A 20,441-nucleotide genomic window follows, 5' to 3' on the forward strand; every position below is an offset into this window, starting at 1 on the left:
ATCATCGTATCTGCTAGGGATGAGCCGGATATCCGTACGACACGAGTATCCGGTATGGATAATTCATTTTTTCCAGATACGAACATAACCCGGATATAATTCCTTATTGTCCATATCCGACGCTCCAGCGCTCCTCTCTCATTGCTGCAGGCGGCTGCTTTCTCTCTCTCTCTCTCTCTCTCTCTCTCTTTTCTCCGCGACGTGATGGACAGTTAAGTCACGCACATCCCCCGTTCTGCCCATTTCCCCCTCACCTTCATTTTCTTCCGCTCACTCATATTTTGTTTCATATGTTTGTCAAAGTTAGTTATTGAATTTGTATACGTGGGTAGACTGTGCTTTTAACGAGCGAAACGAGCTAATTAAACACGCATGTACACAGTGTGGTAGCAACCATTTGCCTCCATTGAAACCATTGTTACGCCTGGTGATGGAGGTCCTCCAAAAAAAAACAAAAAAAGACCTCTGTAAGGTGGGACTCTTTCATTTTCTGTAGAAATTATCCATCCAAAACTTTGTGGAAATAGTTCCTTTATTATTGTGATCAAAAACACTGAATCTCAAATCTCAGACTGTTCAGTAAATATTCATTCACATACATTATATTTAAAAAAAAAAAAAAACTTGTTGGAAAAATAGTTCTTACTTTTGTGATCAAAAGCACTGATTTGAATGTGTTTTGGCAATAGTTTCCGATTTAGGCCATGCCCACTTCCGGTTTAGGCCACGCCCCCTCCAAATACAGCTACAGATAATTTAGATGGTTGAACAGATACAGATAGTGTCTCGGTCTTGCGCACGGTTCCCACTCAGCGTAACAATAGCGTCAAGCACCGAATCCACGGAGCCGGAGGAATTGGTTTAAAATGTCAGTGCTCCGTCAGTTATTTGGAAATGTCCGAATCGCTGTCTGACTTCAAATCCGAAATTTGAAGTCTGACAGAAAGCATAAACATATAATTTGCAAGATGTACCGTGTGACCGTGCTTGCTAGCAATTTGTTTTATCGTCTTAGAAAAAAAGCATTACCGATTATGAGTGTCAGCGAATGTGGTCATCGACCGGTCAGTCCTCAAATACGGGAACGAAGACAAACGTTTGCCCTCCGACCAAACAGCAGACCTCAGTTGTGCAAACTTTTTCAACGAGGACTCAATATGATAAAAAGATCCAAAGTAAATGTATTATTTCTTTTTTTTTAATAATCAATTTAGCTTCTATAAAGGACTATGTAAACCAGTAAGCGAATAATTTATTAAAAAAGAAATAATAATTAAAAAAAAAAAATTCTATACCGTGATATATACTGTTACCGTGAAGGAATGCAGTTTATATACCGTGATGTGAATTTTGGGCCATATCGCCCAGCCCTAACTGCAATCATGTCCTGCTGTGGTCTGATGAGACCAAAATGAACTTATTTGCTTCAGATGGTACCAAGTGTATGTGGATGCAACCAGGTGAGGAGGACAAAGATAAGTGTCTTGCCTCCAGTCATGCTGGTAGGAATGTCATGGTCTGGGGATACTTCAGTGTTGTTCCACAGAAAATATATCATACATGCTGAAAATGTGAGTATGTATACTCATTTTTGTGTAATCTTTTCTCAGTAAACAAAATTGTGCATTACTGCTGTCAATTTGGCTTGAAATCCACATCATAGCTGTCGTAGAAGCACTGGAGCAATTGAAAAAAACAAACAAACACTCATGTTCGTTATTTTTCTTTTACTGGATAATTTAAAGAAATACCATCATGACCTAATGTAGGTCTATTAAGTGTGCAACAGCTCCCAAAGTAGCGCTTGCATGTAAGCCTACAGTAGTTTTCACAATTTATTATTTACATTATTTGGTATTACATCAGCTTTCTTCCTAAATAACAGGTCATGCCTAGCTAAGCTGCTGCGTCAGCTTATTTTCCTGGTTGTTCACAAAGTCACTATTAAGCAGGAATGCTGTATTAAATGAAGACCTACAGTTAGATGTTTGAATCCCAACAGCAAGATCCCACAAACTGTGAGTACATGTCCAGTGTCATCTGATTCTGACTGGCTGTATAATACATCAATTCATTCGATGTTTTTTGCCGAACTTGACATTTCATCTCATAAATATATTCATTTATTTGCCTCCTCATTTTTCTGACCTCATTTGTCTTTATCCTTTTTTAAGAGTCCGAGGGATCTGCGTTGTCGTCGTCGTGGAAAACCTGGCCGGCCATCTCTTCGAGCAGCCTCATGTCATCCCGTAGAGATACGGCTATTACGTAAGGGTTTGGTTTGAGAGTCAGACCGTAAGTATAGCCGAGGTCCGGCGGCCTGGCCGGGTCTGTGGTTATGTGGCACTGGTGAGCCAGAAGAGCTGTGAAGAGGAAGATCTGAATCTTGGACAGCTCTTCTCCAATGCAGCGCCGCTTCCCCACTGAGAAGATGAGCACAGAGTTGCACATGTCTTTGTCCAGATGGCCACTGGGGTGCAGGAAACGCTGGGGGTCGAATTTCTCCGGCTCTGACCAGACGGCGGGATCGTGATTGGACGACCACTGGTTTACAAAAACGACCGTGTTCTTTGGTATGGTGTAACCGTTGATGGAAGTGTCTGTGGTGGTGTAGTGAGGGATAGTCAGGGGCACGAAGCTGGTGAAGCGCATCACTTCGTAGATGAAGGCCATGACGTAAGGCAGCTGAGGCTGGTCCTCGATGGTGGGGAGGCGACTTCGGTCCACCACCTTGTCCACTTCTTCTTGGAGACGCACATGCATCTCAGGGTACCTTTTGTTCATAAGGAATCCACCATGGAGAAACGACAGAGTTAGAAAAACATTCAAATGCTGATGTCATCATAGTTGGCTTCTTCTTAGGTTATTGTGGGAATGCTGAAGCATTTCCCCGCCTAACAACTCCCACGTAATACTTTCAATTTATACTGTTCAAATTTCAACTAGCTTCAAAAATTCACGCCTTCCGGGGTATATATATCGTCTGATTCCACATTAGTTACAGTATTTACACAATTTAATGTTTAATATCAACTTTTCACCATTCATTTTCAATGAGACAGACATTGAAATTCTTCTAAATATCACTTTCCACGCCCACTTCCAAACATATAACTTATCATCATGCCCAGGTGCTCAGTGGCACAGTTGGTAAAGTGCATTGTCTAGTAACCAGGAGTTCATACTTTCATAATTTATCTCTCAATTTACTTCATAAGGATTGTACATCGAGCTATTAGTATTCAGCATTCCCACGCAATTTCTCCAGAAATTGCACTTAGTCTAGTTCTGATTCTTTATTTCACTTATGCTCACTTTGACACATTTCAACTTCCTTATTTTTCTCATTCCACATACTTTGTCCTTAGTTTTTTGGACATATACAAACATTACCCCGTTCATTTCAAGTCAGCATGACATTCCCTCAAATTTTGCTCATCATCATTCCCAGGTGTTACTGTCGCGGTGACTCAGTTGGTAGAGTGGGTTGTCCAGTGACCAATGATATGCATATATACTAAATATATCATAAAATGCATTTCTGCACAAAATCCGCATTCATATTCAATGACAGCTTTCAGTATTATTCCACAATATTCAATACAATTACATTATTTATTTATTTATTTATTTTAATGATTTATTTATTTTATTTTATTTTATTTTTATTTTTTTAAGTCATCTATAGCACGGTGGTTAGAGCAAATGACGTGTTGGGAGACCAGGGTTCATATCCCAGATTTGAGTCCAAGTTCAGTTTCATATAATAATCATTGTCCACTTATTTAACATCCATTATATTCAATGGCATTTACCACTATTATTATTATTATTATTATTATTATTATTATTGGTGTTTACGGCTGTTGAAATTGAAGCGTTAACACTGGCGATTTTAATTTATTTAAATTCATTAAAGCGTCATTAAAAAATGTACTCTGTGCAGCCAAACTTGGAGGAATCACTCGTGGGAAGATGCATGGACTATAAGGTAGTATTACTTTCTGATTTATTTGCTTTATGCTTGTTGGCGAAGTCTAAAGTAATTTGAGTACTTGCAGAGCCAAATTCAAATAACATATTATTTGTACACCTTTGGTGTAAATTCCCTGCTCAAGTTACCTCCATGGGGCCTCGCTAACCAATGCTGCTGGATTGTGGTGCTCGTGAGCAGAACTAAACCTGTAAGAGAGAAGTTCTGAGAATTGTTTGTTTGAGTCCATTTTGATCGTTTTAACAATTCGGTTTTACAGGCGAAATATTCTCTTCAAAGACAGTCTTTGATTCTAAATATGCTTTCTATTTGATGATTTTACATGAACTCAAAGAGTTTACTTGAAGAAAAAAGTAGAAGCAAATGTAGAAAAATGTGATTATTCACAATAATTATGGAAAATTGTGTGATTAATTAGTTTTTTTTTTTTAAGTAATCGTTTGACAGCATGTATGGAATGTATCATTCCATATTTTCAATGGCAAAATACACTCGGCATTCAGCAAGACGTAGTTGAATACTTTTACACATTTCAAAGATTCCAACAAGTCACATATGGGTCAGTGGTTAGTGCAGGTGACAAAGAGCGGGGAGGGGGCGGGGTTCAAATCGCACCTGAGATTATTTGACCTGGGAAGCTCCCTGACGTTGTTTTTAAGCATTTTTAAACAATGCTGTCAATTCTTTATATGTTTAAAATGAAAAGAAAAAGTACATTTTTAAAATTTGAAGCTAATATTTTCTCTTTTACTGCAAATGAATATTGGCTTGAAATATTGTTCTTGACTACTAATAATTGGAATCAGTATTGGCCTTGAAAAAACATATCGATGCATCACTACCAAATATGCCGTCGTACATTTGCGATTTTATCTGTCCCGTTTTTATTGTATTTCATATCGGCGCCATCGCTCGCCGCTTATCCACCCAATCATGAATATCAAAATTGTTTCGCTCATTCAGGTGGAGTGACTTATTTTTTTTCCCCGCACGACACAATCAGAAGCTCACAGATGAGCTTTTGCACAAATATGAAGATGAAGATATGTCACAGCATTGCATGCAAGCGCACGTATTCGAATGAGGTCTACTCTGTTTATCACAGCCTTGTGTGTGGGTGGGCAAATTTGAATTGTTTCTGTGATCAGCTGTTAAACGCAGTAGCAGTACTTTGACCATATTTTTGAGATACAAGCCGTTGTTGGACAATTTTGTGCTTTAACTTGCGAGCTAACTTTTGAATTACAGGTCAGCTTCAAGCGCTCGGTGGCGGAGAACTTCACAACATCAGTTCATGTCGTTAAGTCTCTTTCAGTCTATTGTTTCGTTGTTGTATTTTCATTTTTTTTGTGTAGTTATTTTGAGGGGAAACAATGCTTAGAAAAAGTGAATGGTGTCCATAGAATACATTGCTCATTTCTTTATGTCAGAGTAGTTCCTCAAGATAGTGGAAATTCCAAAATTCTTGGGTATAGTAGCAATTTCAATAATGTTCATATAGCCTATGCTACTTGTGTTATTTAAAACTCATTCACTGCCAGCCATTTCAGAAAATTTCAAAATTTTTAATACCAATGTGATATTAGGTTCAATAATTATATATAAACCGAATCGATCAAATAACAGAATAGACTGCCTACATTTTGTCCCGTCCCGTTTTTTTAGAATTGACAGTAGAAAAATGTAGGTTTGCCAAAATACAGCCATTTCTCCCATGGACTCTGAAACTGTGTTTATTTCCTATAAAATGGGGCAATGATGTCATCTACCGGTGGTTGGGTATCAGTTAAGTTGTTTCCAAGTTTGATATTTAGAGTGGAGCATAGTCAGATTAGCCCCCATTTATCTCCGCTGTAAAAAATACAATTGACAAGTATACTTGTCAAAGGCAGTGAATGAGTTAAATGAGAATCCTACAGAAAGGAAAGTGGCTTACTTGACAAGGATGAGAATGATCCACTGCAGCATTGTGGACAAGGTGTCTTGACTTGCTCCAAATATATCTGCAACAGTGGCTGGCACAAAGTCCTTGACCGATGGTTGGCCACTTTTCTCACCGATTTTGTCCAAGGCCACAATCAAAGCATCGGTCATGTCCCTGACGGTGCTCGACTGGAACGTTTTCCTGTGAGCTGTCACTTTTTCCAGAATAAACTCGCTGAACTCCCGGTTGAGCGTCTTGAAGTTGTCAAACAAAGTTTTGATGGGGTTGGGGAAGTACTGCAGCCAGGGCATGACGTCCACGATGCTCCCTGCGCCCACCGTCTCCGTGAACTGGCTGTTCCTGCCCACCACCTGGCGGAACTCCTCGTCCTCGTACGGGTACCTCTTGCCGAAGCACACCGCGCTCATGATGTTGGCCGTGGACACCACCAGGTCCTCCGCCGGCACGAAGAACTTTCGCTGCTGGGTCTTGCGCACGAAGAGCTGCAGGAGCTCTTTAAATTCACAGACGATGTGCCGCTCAAATGTCTTTTTGGTCACCTGGTTGCCCGTGGAAAACATCCTGACGGTGGAATGGGCCACCCTGCGGTGCACCTTCCACCAGTCCGACGTGGTGGTGAAGGCGAGCCCGTTGCCGTTGGAGACGTACCGGAACGAGGTGAAATCGGGTCTGCCGGCAAACTCCGAGCCCTGTTTGATCAACGCCTGCTTGATGGAGTCCCCGTTCAGCACCACCACGACCCGGCAGCCCAGTTGAATCTGGAAGACGTCGCCGTATTTCTCAGCCAAGCGCATGAAATACAGGTGCGGCGCTTTGCCCATCTGCGCCGCGTTGCCGATGATCGGCCAGGCGATCGGGCCCGGCACGCGCAAAAGCGATCGCCGCTGGAACCAGCGACACACTTGGAAGGACAGCAAGAGGGTGACACAAGTCACTAACAGGCTCGTCAGAAACGCTCCGCCGCTCTCATCCACCCTCAGAGCCATCCTGCAGGGGGGAACAGCATCAATTTGAAACTTGCCTTATGAGCCGCAGTATTCAAATACAGCAATTGAAAGTCAATTTAGGCTATATATGACTATGAAAAAAAAACTATCCAAAACTGAATTTTCTCTTTTCTAACTGTAAATTGTAATAATTTATCCATGCGTGCGGTCAAATTATAAAGTGCGCAGCATGTTGCGCTGTCTGCTCGCACCTTGCAGTTTTGCAAAAGTCCCAACATCGCAGCCCGCAGCGTCTTTGCTCCGCTTTGATAGTGGGCAGACTTTTTTCTTTTTTTTCTTTTTTTTAAGGTGTCGTTACACAAGGTGGCACCCCACCCTCCCTGCACTATGCAGGTAAGTGCATGGCGTCATGTGCAAAGGCAAAGATGCAAAAGACATTTTTAACATAGATTATACATTATTATTATTGTTATTATTTAATGTTTTTTTTTGTTTTTTTGTTTTTTTTTTAATATAGGCCACATAATATTTATAGGCTATATTAGCAAAACATTTTAAACTCAATTATTTCTTTTTTTTTTTTTTATAACAGAATAAATATATAAATCCAATTCAAAATGTGTATTTCATTCTTTAAAAGGGAAATGAAAGGGGCCAGAAAGAAATGAAAATTGTGATTATCAAAAAAAAAAAAAAAAAAAAATTGAAAATAACAAAATAATAATCAACGCAAAATAAATGGGTGAGCAGTCAAGATGCTATCATGATAATTAAAATGATTCAAGAGCATGACTTTGTGCTATATATATATTTTTCCAGGAATTTAGTTTTTAATCATTTGTTAAAAAATACAAATACTCAGGTAATTTAGTTTTATAATTAAGATGTTCCACAAATTAACAGAATATGGAAAAGAAGTGACATTTTCTATAGTCTCAACTTCTTCTCATTAACATTTTGGACATGAAAAAGTCATGTTTCATGATTCATTATTTTGATGTATCAAACTCAACTCGTGCAATTATCTCATGTAGCTAATGGTGCTTATATGCTTAATATAGAACTAAATTAAAACCGCAAATAAGGCAAAAAAAAAACATTTACATGCACTATATTTCTTTATTACAGAATTGCAAACGTGCAAACTAGACCCACTTGCACAAATTTAATAGAAAATATAGCTGTATTGAAAAGTGCATGCTTTTGATTTACATTTATGAATTAATTTAAGAAACATTTTGTGTGTGTGTGTGTGTGTATTTTCATTGTTGAACTTGCACTATACATCTGATAATCATGCGTGTATGCAGCTTCCATTATGCACTGGCGTTTTGTACCACAATGCAATTACAATTATCAATACAATTAATTACATACAATTAACAAAACATTATAGTTAGCAACTTAGCATAATGACACACGTGTCTATACTTTGTTTACCTGTGGGGAAATCCTAAATAAACGATTGTTTTCATTTTATTTTCTATCCTTTTTAAATGATTTTGTTCATTTTCATCATCCCATTTATGATGATGCTCGGATTTCTTCCATTTGTTATTTTCTTGCTTTCAACATGATGCATAAAAGGAGCATAGAACGCCGATTCGGATGACGACCGCCATTAAAAGCAAGTTTCCGGTGTGATTTCCAATCAAGCCAACAGGAGGAGACGATCCCACAATGTCAAGCATTAATAGCTAATTACCAATGAGTGCACAATACAATTTGTCATTTCTGTCTTCTTTGTTGCAGGATGCAGTCATGCTGCCTGTAATGTGACGCAGCTTCGTAACGCGAGTCAGTCGACTTGATGCTCGGATGGGAATCTGTTGCAGACTAACATTTGTGTTGACGTGAACTGCTGCTGTTTTCTCGGCCTCCTGGTCACGTCTGTTGGCCGAGTGGGGATTCGGGGATCCGCTTCAGCACCGCGGACAGCAGCTGAGATCACACCGACGGCCAGTGAACCCCATCAGCCGTCCATTTTCTATAGCGCGTTTCCTCCCTCAGGTCACATGCAGGTCAACGTGGAGCTTATTTTGCTGACTAAACCCGGAATTGGTCACCAGCTTATCACATGCAACCAACACACATGCGCTCACATTTACATCTAGGGACAATTATGAGTCTACAAAAGTGAATATATTTTTCGGAAAGTGAGAGGAAGCTGGAGTACAAGCAAGTATGGGGAATTATTAGTATTAGTATTAGTATTTTGTTGCTCATAACGATATCTCGTTGTTGTTTATAACCATTTTATTTGCACAATGACAAAAATGAATAAATATGAATATGAATATATATATGAATACACACAGGAAAGCCCAAGCTAAGATTCGAACTTGGAACTGTGAGGAAGATGTGCTAACCCATTAAAACCCATAGTTATTATCATTATTATTATTATTATTATTATTATTATTATTATTATTATTGTAACACTAGTACTTAAAAAAATGTCAATTTCCTTAAAATTGCATGCAATGCATGGCAATTATTTTTTTTTTTAAATATTAATATTTATCTGCAATAATGAATTTCAGTTAATACAGCAAATCTGTCTGCATTATATTTTAAATTCAATCACGCCAAGTGTCCATAATATCCCTTGTATTTCATTTTACTTAACCCTTTAAAAACTGCGGTAATCTGTTTGGCACACTAACTTTCGAATATTTTTAAATATAAGACATTTGTTTGGAAATGAACTTCAACTCATTTTAAATATATATATATATTTTTAATGTATGTGTTTTTGTTGTATGTGTCCCAATTAACCAGGAAATGCAAGGCATTTTTTTCAATGGGAATAAATCAACAGAAAATATAATAATAATACTAATACTAATAATAATAATAATAATAATAATAATAATAATAATAATAATAATAATAATTATTATTATTATTATTATTATTATTATTATTATTGATTAGTTTATAATAATTGATTTATTTTAATAATAATAATAATAATTATTATTATTATTATTATTATTATTATTATTATTATTAAAATAAATAAATCAATAAATAATAAAAGACATATTTGAAGGTAAAGTGCACTCACCCGGTGTCCAGCTTTTTTGTCCCTTGATGAGTGGCAGACAAGTTGAGTGCGATGGTGCATTTGTAGTTCCAAATTGGTCCAGGAGGGTGGAGACAAGCCAACATGGACTGAACCCAGCCTCCTTTACTTATAGAGAACCATGTTCATAAACCAAGCCACGCATTGTGACCCTTTTTCTTTCTAATGATGTTTTATTTACAAACTATAGTGATGCATGTTCTCTCTAGTTTGATTATTGTAAATTATAATTAAATATTATCGTTTAAATGTCACAAGATGTTTTAGTTGTGAGAACAAGGACCATTTGAGTGACACTGAATAAGATGGTAGACGCCACTGGTATGTGTTGACTATTATTGTTTCCTGTTTTTGTTATTAAAGTATTGCTTTAACTGTTGTTTTTCTATGTCTATATTTTTTTTTACTCCAAGTATAGTACTTCCTTTTAAAGTGCTCTGTAAATACATGTGACTTAAGAAATAAAGTTGAAAAGAACTGAGGTTGAGGTCATAAAGCGCCTTCTAGGAACTTGTCAACATGTTCAGACAAGATCAAATCAGAGTCAGAGCTTAACGTACACAATCTCTCTCTCTCACTCACGCACGCACATACACATCCAGATAAACCCTATTCATTATTTATTTAACAGTATTTAACCCGATCTTCCAGTTGGGTTTTTGTCACCATGCTGCACCTGTTATTTCCTGCTGGCTTTAAAGTGTGCTCTCTTGTTGACACTGTCAGTTTCACCTGCTTCCTGTCACTTTTGTCTGGCTCATCAATCCTGGTGCCTATTCTGCTCCCAAGCATTTTACGCTTGGCAATTTAGTGGACTTGGTTGGTTCAAACACACACACACATGCGAGATAAAATGCACGAGTGTGTATTGTCAGTGAGGGAATTAGTGATCCTGAACGTCCCACGGTCATGTGATGAACTTTTTTTTTTTTTTCTTTTTTTTTAAACAAGGGCTTAGTTAAAATACCACACACTCTAAAGCAGGGGTGTCAAACTCATAATAGCTCAGGGACCGCATGGAGGAAAATACATTACCAAGTGGGCCACATCGGTAAAATAACGGTATATAACTTAAAAACGATTACCGTCATTTATACGCAGATTTTCGTGGACCAGCCCAGATCAAATCAAACCTCTTTTGCATATATATTGTTCCCAGAATGCATTGCGTGGCGCAGTTAATGATGTTCTAAGAACGCTAATCCTTGTCATATCCGTTTGTGTTAACAGTAATTGAATTTGTGTCGTATTTCATAAATTATGTCGGTCTATGATTTAAAATAATAATAATAATGAAACAAACCATAACTTTAATAAGTTGTGTGTAAAATAATGACATCCAGGATGATTCCCTCATACATTCCCCCGCTCATCTGAGGACTGCTTGTGGAATTACAAATTTTATATATTATGATTGTGGCTGGCTGATTAATTAGTCAATTTTTTCATTTTTTTTTTTAACTTTACAATATCATCTCGCGGGCCGGATTAAACCCCTTTGTGGGCCTGATCTGGCCCGCGGACCTTATGTTTGACACCCCTGCTCTAAAGCCTTTTAAGTCCATAACAATCCTCTTATTTTCCACCTTAAATTTAGTTTTGAGTTCCAGGCAGTAAGTCTTTGTTAGATGGAATGGAAGGATGCACACATTATTTATTTATTTTTTTTACTTTGTCTATTTTTGAACCTTCCTCAATGTGGTGTTCTAGGAAGAAACTTTATAGTCTATTGTCATTTTGCAGGTCTGCTGTAATTCAAGTCTGTTCTACTCTGCTTGTGTTTTGTCATGAGCTTTTGATGGCGTGAAGCATATTACAGTAAGTGTTGTGACATATATCTATCTCCCTTATAGCTTTATTTAAAGGGATACAGTACTTCACTTATTTAGCCCATTATAGCAATAAAAAGTTAATATTTTGTATATAATTAATTTGATACTTTCATTATTTTGCACATACAATTAGCACCTTTATAAAACACATTTTGCAACTTACTGTCAACTTAAAATGACATGACAATGAGAAGCTTGGTGCTGTGAGGTCACCTCCAAAAAAAGCTCCACAGTCTCAACAGTGCTTCCTTTTTGCAGCGTGACTGACAGTTCAATTGCTCATCGCGTGTGAGTGAGAATGGAGGTCAGGTAGGAGGTGGCAGGAAGGCGTGTCCAGGTGATGATTTGCACCTGCAGCAAAGGTACAGTTACACTGTAACGTGTTTCTAGCCTGACTGGGCTGCACGTCTTTTTCGCTGTCCGGAAGTATGTTTTCACAGGAAGCACCGTGAATAAGTCCATGCATCCATTACTTTGATTTATGTCGGCCCTTCAAGTGGAAAGTATACACATGACCTCAGAGCACTTGCTCAGCTTATCTCACTTTACACATCTATGCTGTGAACCTGTGAGGGAAGTACGGGGGCCTCCAACTGGAAGGGTTCGGGAAACATGTGAAGTAGTCACGCACATGTACTTCATCATCCGTGTGTCAACAATGACAACGTCACCAAATGGTGCTACGCCTCACGCGAATAGGTTATTGTGACAACGCTCTACTTTTGACAGATGGAAGCATATTTACAATTACAGTATATAGAATGTTGTAAAACAAATAGATTGTAAGATTGCATGACAAAGTTGAAAGCCACATTTTTTTTTTTTTTTTGATCTATCGTCAGATGACTATTTGTTGTGACTAGTGTTGTTCCGACACCGATACTGGTATCGGCAGAGGTGCCGATACTGCATAAAAACAGTGGTATAGGTATCGGTGACTACTCACAAGTAACATGCCGATACCATTAATTCCAACGCTAATATAGGATTTTGGATGCAGCATCTTTGGTCTTGCTCGTGCACAACATTCACTGATATGTGACATGCTCACTTCATGTCGATCTAAGATATCCTATTGGCCCTTGAATGCTCTGAACCAATGGCAGGACAGCTTTTTCATGTTGAGGAAAAAAACCTTAGGTATCGGTATCGGCCGATACTGCAAAGCTGGGTATCGGTATCGGTATCGGGGGCCAAAAAACGGTATCGGAACAACACTAGTTGTGACCAGATATGATTACTATTGGAAAAATAAACAAGATGAGTCAATACTAGAGGTGTCAAAATTAGTGCATTAATTTTGAGTTAATTTAAAATTCCTTTAATGCCACAATTTTTTTAACGCACGATTAATGACTGCCCCTTACTTGGAAAGTAACAATTCCACTCACAACGCAGCAAACATATCCAGTCAAATTTAGCAGTAATGCATTTATTAATAATGCATATATTTGTAGAGACTGGGGTCAAGTTGTAAAAAATGTGTAGAATTTCACAAATTACTTCATGTTAAAGATTAGTTTGCTCTTATGAAAAGAAAAATTCACTGAACTGTCACTATTATCTTAAAAAATGCAATTATGCCATCTAGTGGCAGAAAAAATGACCAACACAAATCAATATCACACTCCCCCCCCCCCCACATCTTTTTAATTTAAACTCAATTTTATGAATGCATGAAATTGCTGTATCAATGGCTAAAAAATGCAGCCAGATTTCTGTTAGTTACTCTTTATTCATTTTATTCATTTTATTTATTTATTTACTTATTTTAATAATTAAGACAATTTGGATGCAATTATTTCACAAGCAACATTTTGCGAATCACAGTATTATTTTAAACATCAAATTTTAATATATAAAGATTCATTAAATGCAGGACAAAGTCTTCCATAATAATCAAACATTTTTGTGTTCTGTTTTTGTGTGTGCATGTCATCTTAATGACTTGCTGCAGTGTGGACCTCGGACCACCACCACAAGCAAAGCGCCATCTGTCTCGGCGAGCATTCGACAGGGTAAGCTTTCGGGTAAAACACTTTGGTACGACTGCGGGCACCTCATCACGCCTGAATGGCTGTCCGACAACCTACACTCACTCCCACACCACTGCGCTATTTTATTCTTTCCAGGGAAAACAAAAAAAAAACCTGCTGTCTCTCCAAGTTCTGCAGATGGGTGCTAATGAGAATCCCGATGACCTTGCAGATGAACTGAGCATTGATTGAGGTAGCTCTTTGGGCTTTCTTTTTTTTTTGGTTTTGTTTTTGTCTGGCCCAAGTGCTCGTGAGGCCCTTGCCAAAGCGTAACCAGCAGCCCGTGAAAGCATCTCCCCTCCATTCTCACACTAAAAGGGCATTTTCCCCCTTGAATTCCGAGTGGAAGTGCAGGCCAGGCTCTTTTTTTTTTTTTTTTGTTTTACTGGAGGAAAACCTTTTGAATCCAGTTGAACTCTTGATACTTCTTTGCAAAGAATGGGGGGCTTAATACGAGTCTAGCCGCATGACTGCGCATTTCAAATCCACGCCAGCTTTGCTCGCATTTCTGCTGCTGTCAGACAACTGTTGTCATCCATCACTGTTTTTATTGGTCTAATTTAATGGAAGGGGCTACATGGAAAATAACTAGTGTGTGACGACAAGTTAATGAAGGCTGAGGTGTTTTGCTCTCATAAGTTACAGTGGAAAACGGATGGGTTGTGTTTGTTCCATTTTGTTGCACCCTCTGGTACAATGAAAATTAAGCTATTCTGATTCTGATTATTAAACACATTAAAACCCGTAGGCAGTATCTTATTTTGAAATGGCTTGGTCAGAACCATCAAAAAGCCCAAAACGGGTCACAATACTGCCTACGGGCTACATTGTACAGATTTTAAATGTGTTTTTCGAGTCAAACTTGGCTTGCTCTCGCCAACCAATCAGAGAAAGGAAAAATGATGATGTCAGAGGCCAGTGCTTTGTCGCATTGTGTTCACAGGGTTCAATTCTGGGGCCTTTGGTGTTTTCATTGTAATTGCTTCCCCTGAGTTCCATCTTAAAGTGGAAGTCAACCTTAAACATTTCTTGATAATAATATGTCATATGTGACTTCACTAGACGTTCTGATTAATATTACATTAGTGGAATATGTATCATAAGTTATCTTATTTGATCCCACTAACCATTGTACATCTTATTCTGCTAAATTGGGGGTCGAGCTTTTTCTGTTGTCGGTCCCATTTGACGAATTAGGAATGCCTGCCCATCTTTAAAACTAGTCTCAAAACGCATTCTTTGGATTTTGACTCAGCATGTCTTTTTTTATGTGAGAGAGGTTTCCAATCTACTTCTCTTTTTTTAATTATTATTATTATTATTTTTTTATTGAAACCTTGCATTTAACAATCACAGCAATAAACATCAAATCTAAGTTTCCGTCTCACCTACATTCACAATAATGAAAAAAAAAAAAAAATCAACATTAATACATAAACAAGAAAGATAATAACAAAATATAAAATAGCAAAATAAACATTAAAAACAAAATAACATAAGGCACAAAAAAAAATTCAATTAAGGTCAACAAAAGATAATTCACGAAGAGTTTTCAATGTAAACAAACTCTTCTTGTTACATGTCAACTTTAAGGATTCAATGTACAAATTAAAGACCACCAGAAAAATCTGAAACTTGGGGATGGATTTGGAAACTCTTGCTTTATGCAAATAAAATTTGCTGAATAGGATCATAAGATTGATTCCAATCCACTTCTCGTCAAATCATTTTTGACAGGTGTGACGTCAGTTCCAGTCCCGCCCCCTAACTTCCGGTCTGGACATGTCCTAGGTCACCGGATATATGATATAGAAACTCCATATTTGGGTAAAGGGGGCGCGACTTAGACAGGAAGTGAAGGGGCGGGGTTTGGACCGTAGGGCCAGGACCGGAAGTGACGTCATATTTGTCAACATGATTTGACGAGAAATTGATTGTAAACCACTTATGTGTTCGCTGTTTTTTAATTTGTTTTAACTGTCTCGTCACCTTGTTTTATGACCAATTCTAATTCACTATGTACAGCACTTTGTATGCAGCGGTGATTGTTTTAAAATGCTCTTGAATAAGGTTGAGTTACTAACTCCTTTGCCACTGGTTAATGCTAATTGAACCCCATGCACAAAACCTTCTCCGGTAGCCATGTTGAAAGATACACAGCAGGAAAGACCACCGCTGCTTGTTCCCGTGCCCGATGAGGTCTAATCTCGTCTCTGCATGATGACCGTGTTGCTATTCTAACCCAAACCGGAGCTGTCATTAAAAGTCACAGAAGCTTAGTGATGATCTTCATTCTGGTGTTTGCCTTCTTCCCTCTGTGAGAGGTCAGAGGTGAGACAGCACTCCAAAGGAGACTGCCTCTCCTCAGAAACCCCCTCCCAAGCACTGTCTTTGGGCATTTTACGAGAATGTAATGATGACAGACAGTCACGCTAAATGGGCGGCAGCCCGCAGAGGTGGAAGTCACGCAAGGTGCTGTTTCTTGTCTGAGGCACAGAATGAATTAGGCTGTAATGGATACAATGGCTTCCAAAGAAACAAAGTAAAGTTGAAACAATGAGTTAAGACATCAAGGGAGGCTTTTTTTATTGGGATGAAGCAAAACATTTCAAAAGACTAATAGCTAATCTTGAACCAATAAATTGCGTTATGTCATTTCACTTAAAAAGCTTCTTAGTGATTTAATTTTCCACTTTCAAAAGGCATAATTAAATGGTGGCTCTAGATTTTACTGAATCACGCAAGGCGACTCAGTTGGGGCCTTGATGTCGGATGGCGCCCCAAATTCTACTAACAACATGACCAAGTTGTGTACATAAAAATAGTCTCACAATCCTTAAAAGTGATTTAGATGAAGTTTTATAATGTGTTAAGTTGAAAGTAAGAGAATGGAGCCTTCCATTTTCAATGGGAAAAAAAAATATCGACATCACTGGAGGTTTTCTCAATCATGAGCACAACTTCCTCATAACGCAATAACTGGTTTGAAAGCGAGGTGAGGCCTTAATAATGGCCCTGCACGCAAGGCATTAAAGGTGCCATTAATTCTGAAAATGAGTTGAGGACAGCACCATGTCAGTTAACAAAATTTGGAAATGTGATTTTGGCATATGCAAGATTGGCATCCGTCTTGAAATGCTCTTCGACACAAAGATAAACGAAACCTTAAGTTGAGGATGACCAGACTGTTTTCACATCTGCAATGTTGTGATCACGTCTCTTTCATTTAGAATTGCTTGAAACATCCAAGCGTATGAAGAAATGAAAAAAAAAAAAAAAAAGTTGGTTTGTTGTGATTATATTGCTGTTATGTTTGTTTTGTTTTATGTTGTGTTTCTGTAAAGCACTTTGTGACAGTTTCAAAGCACTATATCAATAAAGATGACTTGACTTAAGCAGCTTTTGGTCCCTTGATAAATCTAAGCTCTAATAAAACCGTTTCTTTGACTCCATATGTTGTACGTCATCAGTCTTACATTCTTATATGGTAAAAACATTTGTCACAAAATACAAATAACCCAAATGATCTCATCCATTGGTATCATTTTACCATCTATTGTCAAATTTGTGTATTCATGGCTGAAGAAACCCAAACAAATGCAGTGTTTATCCTCTGAAGTGTGACTTATTTTGCCAGTCATGTGAAAATAAAGCGTGTATAAAATGCTCAGCCACAACAGTGGGGATGATCTGATTTGGCTGCTCAAGGAATTGAACGTTCCGGGCAGAGCACACTTGTTTAGTGTGACATTACATCTCCCCATTTGTTTACATTTGGAAGTGTGAAGTTATGTGATTGGACTATTTTGTTTGTGACTTTTTAACTAAATTCCTAAATTGCACTTTTCTACTCACGTGGCTCTCCTTTGGAATATGAACTTCTCCATTTCAGAAGTCGAGATGACAGCTGTAGGTGGGGTGAACGTTACAAAGGTACGCATCTTGACTACATTTTCTCATGTTTGATCCTTTTTTGTTTCATTTTCCAAGCAATGAGCCTTGCTTGACTGGATGTCATTGTGTTCAACCTTAGATGGATGCTTGAAATGATAATGACAATTAGATCAGTATGTTGTAGATTTGTCCATTTTGTGTGTAATTTTCAACTGTGTCCTGAACTAGTTTAGGATTTCTAATTTTATTTATTTATTTTTTTATTCACACAATTATTTTATGTTCATGTATGAATGTACAAGCACACTTTAGATTGTCTGCATTTACACTATCAAGACCTAGCTAGAGAATCAGCAAGCATCATATGGTCATGAAAAATAAATACATATAATGAAGCATTTACTACTAACTTTAGGGAGATGACTCAACAAGTCACCAATTGGGCCACAATAAAATGCCGCAAGCTATTTTGTCATGGCAATAAATCTACTGCATGTATTTTAACATTTACATTTGTTGTCCTTTCCAAATCAGGTCTTCATTGGAAATATTGGACAATTCTGACCAATTGGAATCAAATTAAAGCTATATAAAAAATGAACAAGCCTATATTTTGTACAAATGCCGCGCACAATGCTAAACATTAAGGCTAAATGCTACGGCTAGTGCTAACACAACATGAAGTGTTCAGCTTGCTCCACAAATATTGTAGATGACAAAACTAGGCAGTCCCAAGGTCATCTGACAGAGAAATGACGACATCATCAATAAGTGCCATTAAAGGATCCTGAAGCTATTGTTCAGCACATGATGAGGTTTGTAGCAGGACCATGAGACCCCTCCCACAATAGTCCCATATGAGAGACTATTTATGGTCTGAAATGTACATGTTCATCTCTGTGTTTAGCTTGGGGACTGGTAATTAATTTGGGCCTTTGATTGTCTTTAACGCTGCATTCGAGGATCGTCGGAAGTCGGATACATCCGAGCTGGTTTTTCCCAGTTTTAATCTGAAAGCGAGGTGAACGTAAACAACTCAAATGGCGGAAAAATTTGTCTGAACAAATTGTCCTTTCAGTATGTTCAAATGTTTACATGTTTGACTGTCTGCACAGAATGAAAATGTCTGATGTGAGAGATAATGACAACAGATTTGTTTTGCTGTTAAATATTTTTTTTTAAATGAGATAACAGTACATAATTGTGATATCATTAAAGAAGTTTTGTGAGTTAGTGTAGTGTATCTTAAATCTGTCTGTAAAAAAAACAAATAAAAGAATTTCACGTCAGCTCGATGAGGTTAGACTGCGACATCTTGATCATGCAGGTGTGAGCTCAAGGGGGGTTAGAGGCTGCTAACGAACTGCCAGGCAGACGTTCTCATCATGTTGCCACAACATTGTGTGAATGTCAGTGCTCTTCAACATGGGGTGGGGGGATCTTGGCACAATTGGACAATCAATGGGAAGAGCAGCGCAAGCTTCCTCGGGCGACATGGGAGAGTGAACAGTGGACGGGCGTTCTGCAATGATGGTCACCTTTGAAGCTTTCCTAATTTCTAAATTACAACACATGTACTGCTCCATCCATAAAATAGAATACAAACAATCACCAGATGGGTGGATCATTATTTAATTTTCTATGACAGGACAATACAACAACTGTTTTTCTTTAATTAAAAGCAATTTTAATGTGAGGTGACTAAAAATTACTGTAACTCATAATGCTGCAACAAAGCACTGTTTTGTCTGTCAGACTGGATATTTGACGATGATGATAATTATATTTTTTTATATTAAAAATATATATTTTTCTTTAATTAAAAGCAATTTTAATGTGAAGTGACTAAAAATTCCTGTAATTCATAATGCTGCAACAAAGTCTGTCAGACTGGATATTTGACGATGATGATAATTATATTTTATATATAATTATATATTTGTTTTCTCTGACTCTTGCCCCTTACGTACAAAATCACTGCTGAAAATTCTTTTCAGCAAAGAAAATTCAAAACATCACTAAAGCATAACCTCGAATTACATAAGTGTATAAAAAAAAATAGAAATTTAAGAATGAAATATGTTGTTTTCAAAATACAACAGTAAATATGCAATTTTACAATAATGCTAAAAAAGTTCATATAGAGTTCATAACATTAATAATATATTTATTAGGGACGTTTAATACCACTTTTTCTTTCAGACCAATACTAATACGAGTACTCAGCTTTGGATTAGTTACTGATACCTATAACAATTATTGATACCAAGTACCAATACCTCTAGTCCTTTAGATACACACAATAAATTAAAAAAGAATGAGACCTATATATCTCAATATAGCATAAAATTGTATGAAAATAATGGAAATTTTCTATTCTTCTAATTTTATATTTCCTGATCGTAAAAAGGCAACAAGAAGTCAACCGACTTCACGAGTACCGATATCTTGAAATAAGGCCTGGTATCAGCCCGATACCGATACATTATATTGGTACTCGCCCATCCATAATATTTATAAACCAATTTTAAACCTTACTGTATTTAATATATTCCTCAATGCCTTTCTTGACAAATATTTACGTTCTTGCATTATGCTGAAATCACTGGAGTCAGGCTGAAAATTAATTTCTCATAATTTGGTCAATTTCATGTTTCACAAATCTATTCTATTGCTCAATCCACACGTCTGAGTTATTTTTACAA

At 37.5% G+C, this 20,441-nt stretch overlaps 2 protein-coding genes across 3 annotated transcripts in view; one reads left to right on the forward strand and one right to left on the reverse strand.

Moving 5' to 3' along the window:
* The window catches only part of rmdn2 (regulator of microtubule dynamics 2), a 36,946-nt gene extending 27,266 nt beyond the window's left edge, over positions 1–9,680 (forward strand). The window contains exon 12 of the mRNA XM_077494660.1: positions 8,639–9,680. The gene's annotated coding sequence lies outside the window, so the exon portion shown is untranslated. The remainder of the gene's footprint in view (positions 1–8,638) is intronic.
* Positions 1,713–10,078, reverse strand: cyp1b1 (cytochrome P450, family 1, subfamily B, polypeptide 1). Of its 2 annotated transcripts, none has more exons than XM_077494655.1 (3): positions 9,957–10,078; positions 5,931–6,926; positions 1,713–2,773 (listed from the first exon to the last, which is right to left on the reverse strand). In XM_077494655.1, the coding sequence occupies exons 1-3, from the start codon at positions 10,058–10,060 to the stop codon at positions 2,170–2,172; spliced, it is 1,704 nt and encodes a 567-aa protein (XP_077350781.1). In that variant the 5' UTR covers positions 10,061–10,078; the 3' UTR covers positions 1,713–2,169. The 2 variants fall into 2 exon arrangements, with proteins under 2 accessions (XP_077350781.1, XP_077350782.1); XM_077494656.1 differs by lacking the exon at positions 9,957–10,078 and adding an exon at positions 7,138–7,194.
* Positions 10,079–20,441: the final 10,363 nt, after the last annotated feature.

Source organism: Festucalex cinctus, chromosome 14 (genome assembly GCF_051991245.1).
Source record: "Festucalex cinctus isolate MCC-2025b chromosome 14, RoL_Fcin_1.0, whole genome shotgun sequence".
Lineage (NCBI taxonomy): Eukaryota > Metazoa > Chordata > Actinopteri > Syngnathiformes > Syngnathidae > Festucalex > Festucalex cinctus.

Coding starts and splice junctions, on each gene's coding strand:
- cyp1b1 (XM_077494655.1), bottom strand. CDS start 10,060: ATGTTGGCTTGTCTCCACCCTCCTGGACCAATTTGGAACTACAAATGC. Junction 6,927..9,956: donor ACAAAAAAGCTGGACACCGG/GTGAGTGCACTT, acceptor TCCCCCCTGCAG/GATGGCTCTGAGGGTGGATG. Junction 2,774..5,930: donor ATCATTCTCATCCTTGTCAA/GTAAGCCACTTT, acceptor TATGAACAAAAG/GTACCCTGAGATGCATGTGC.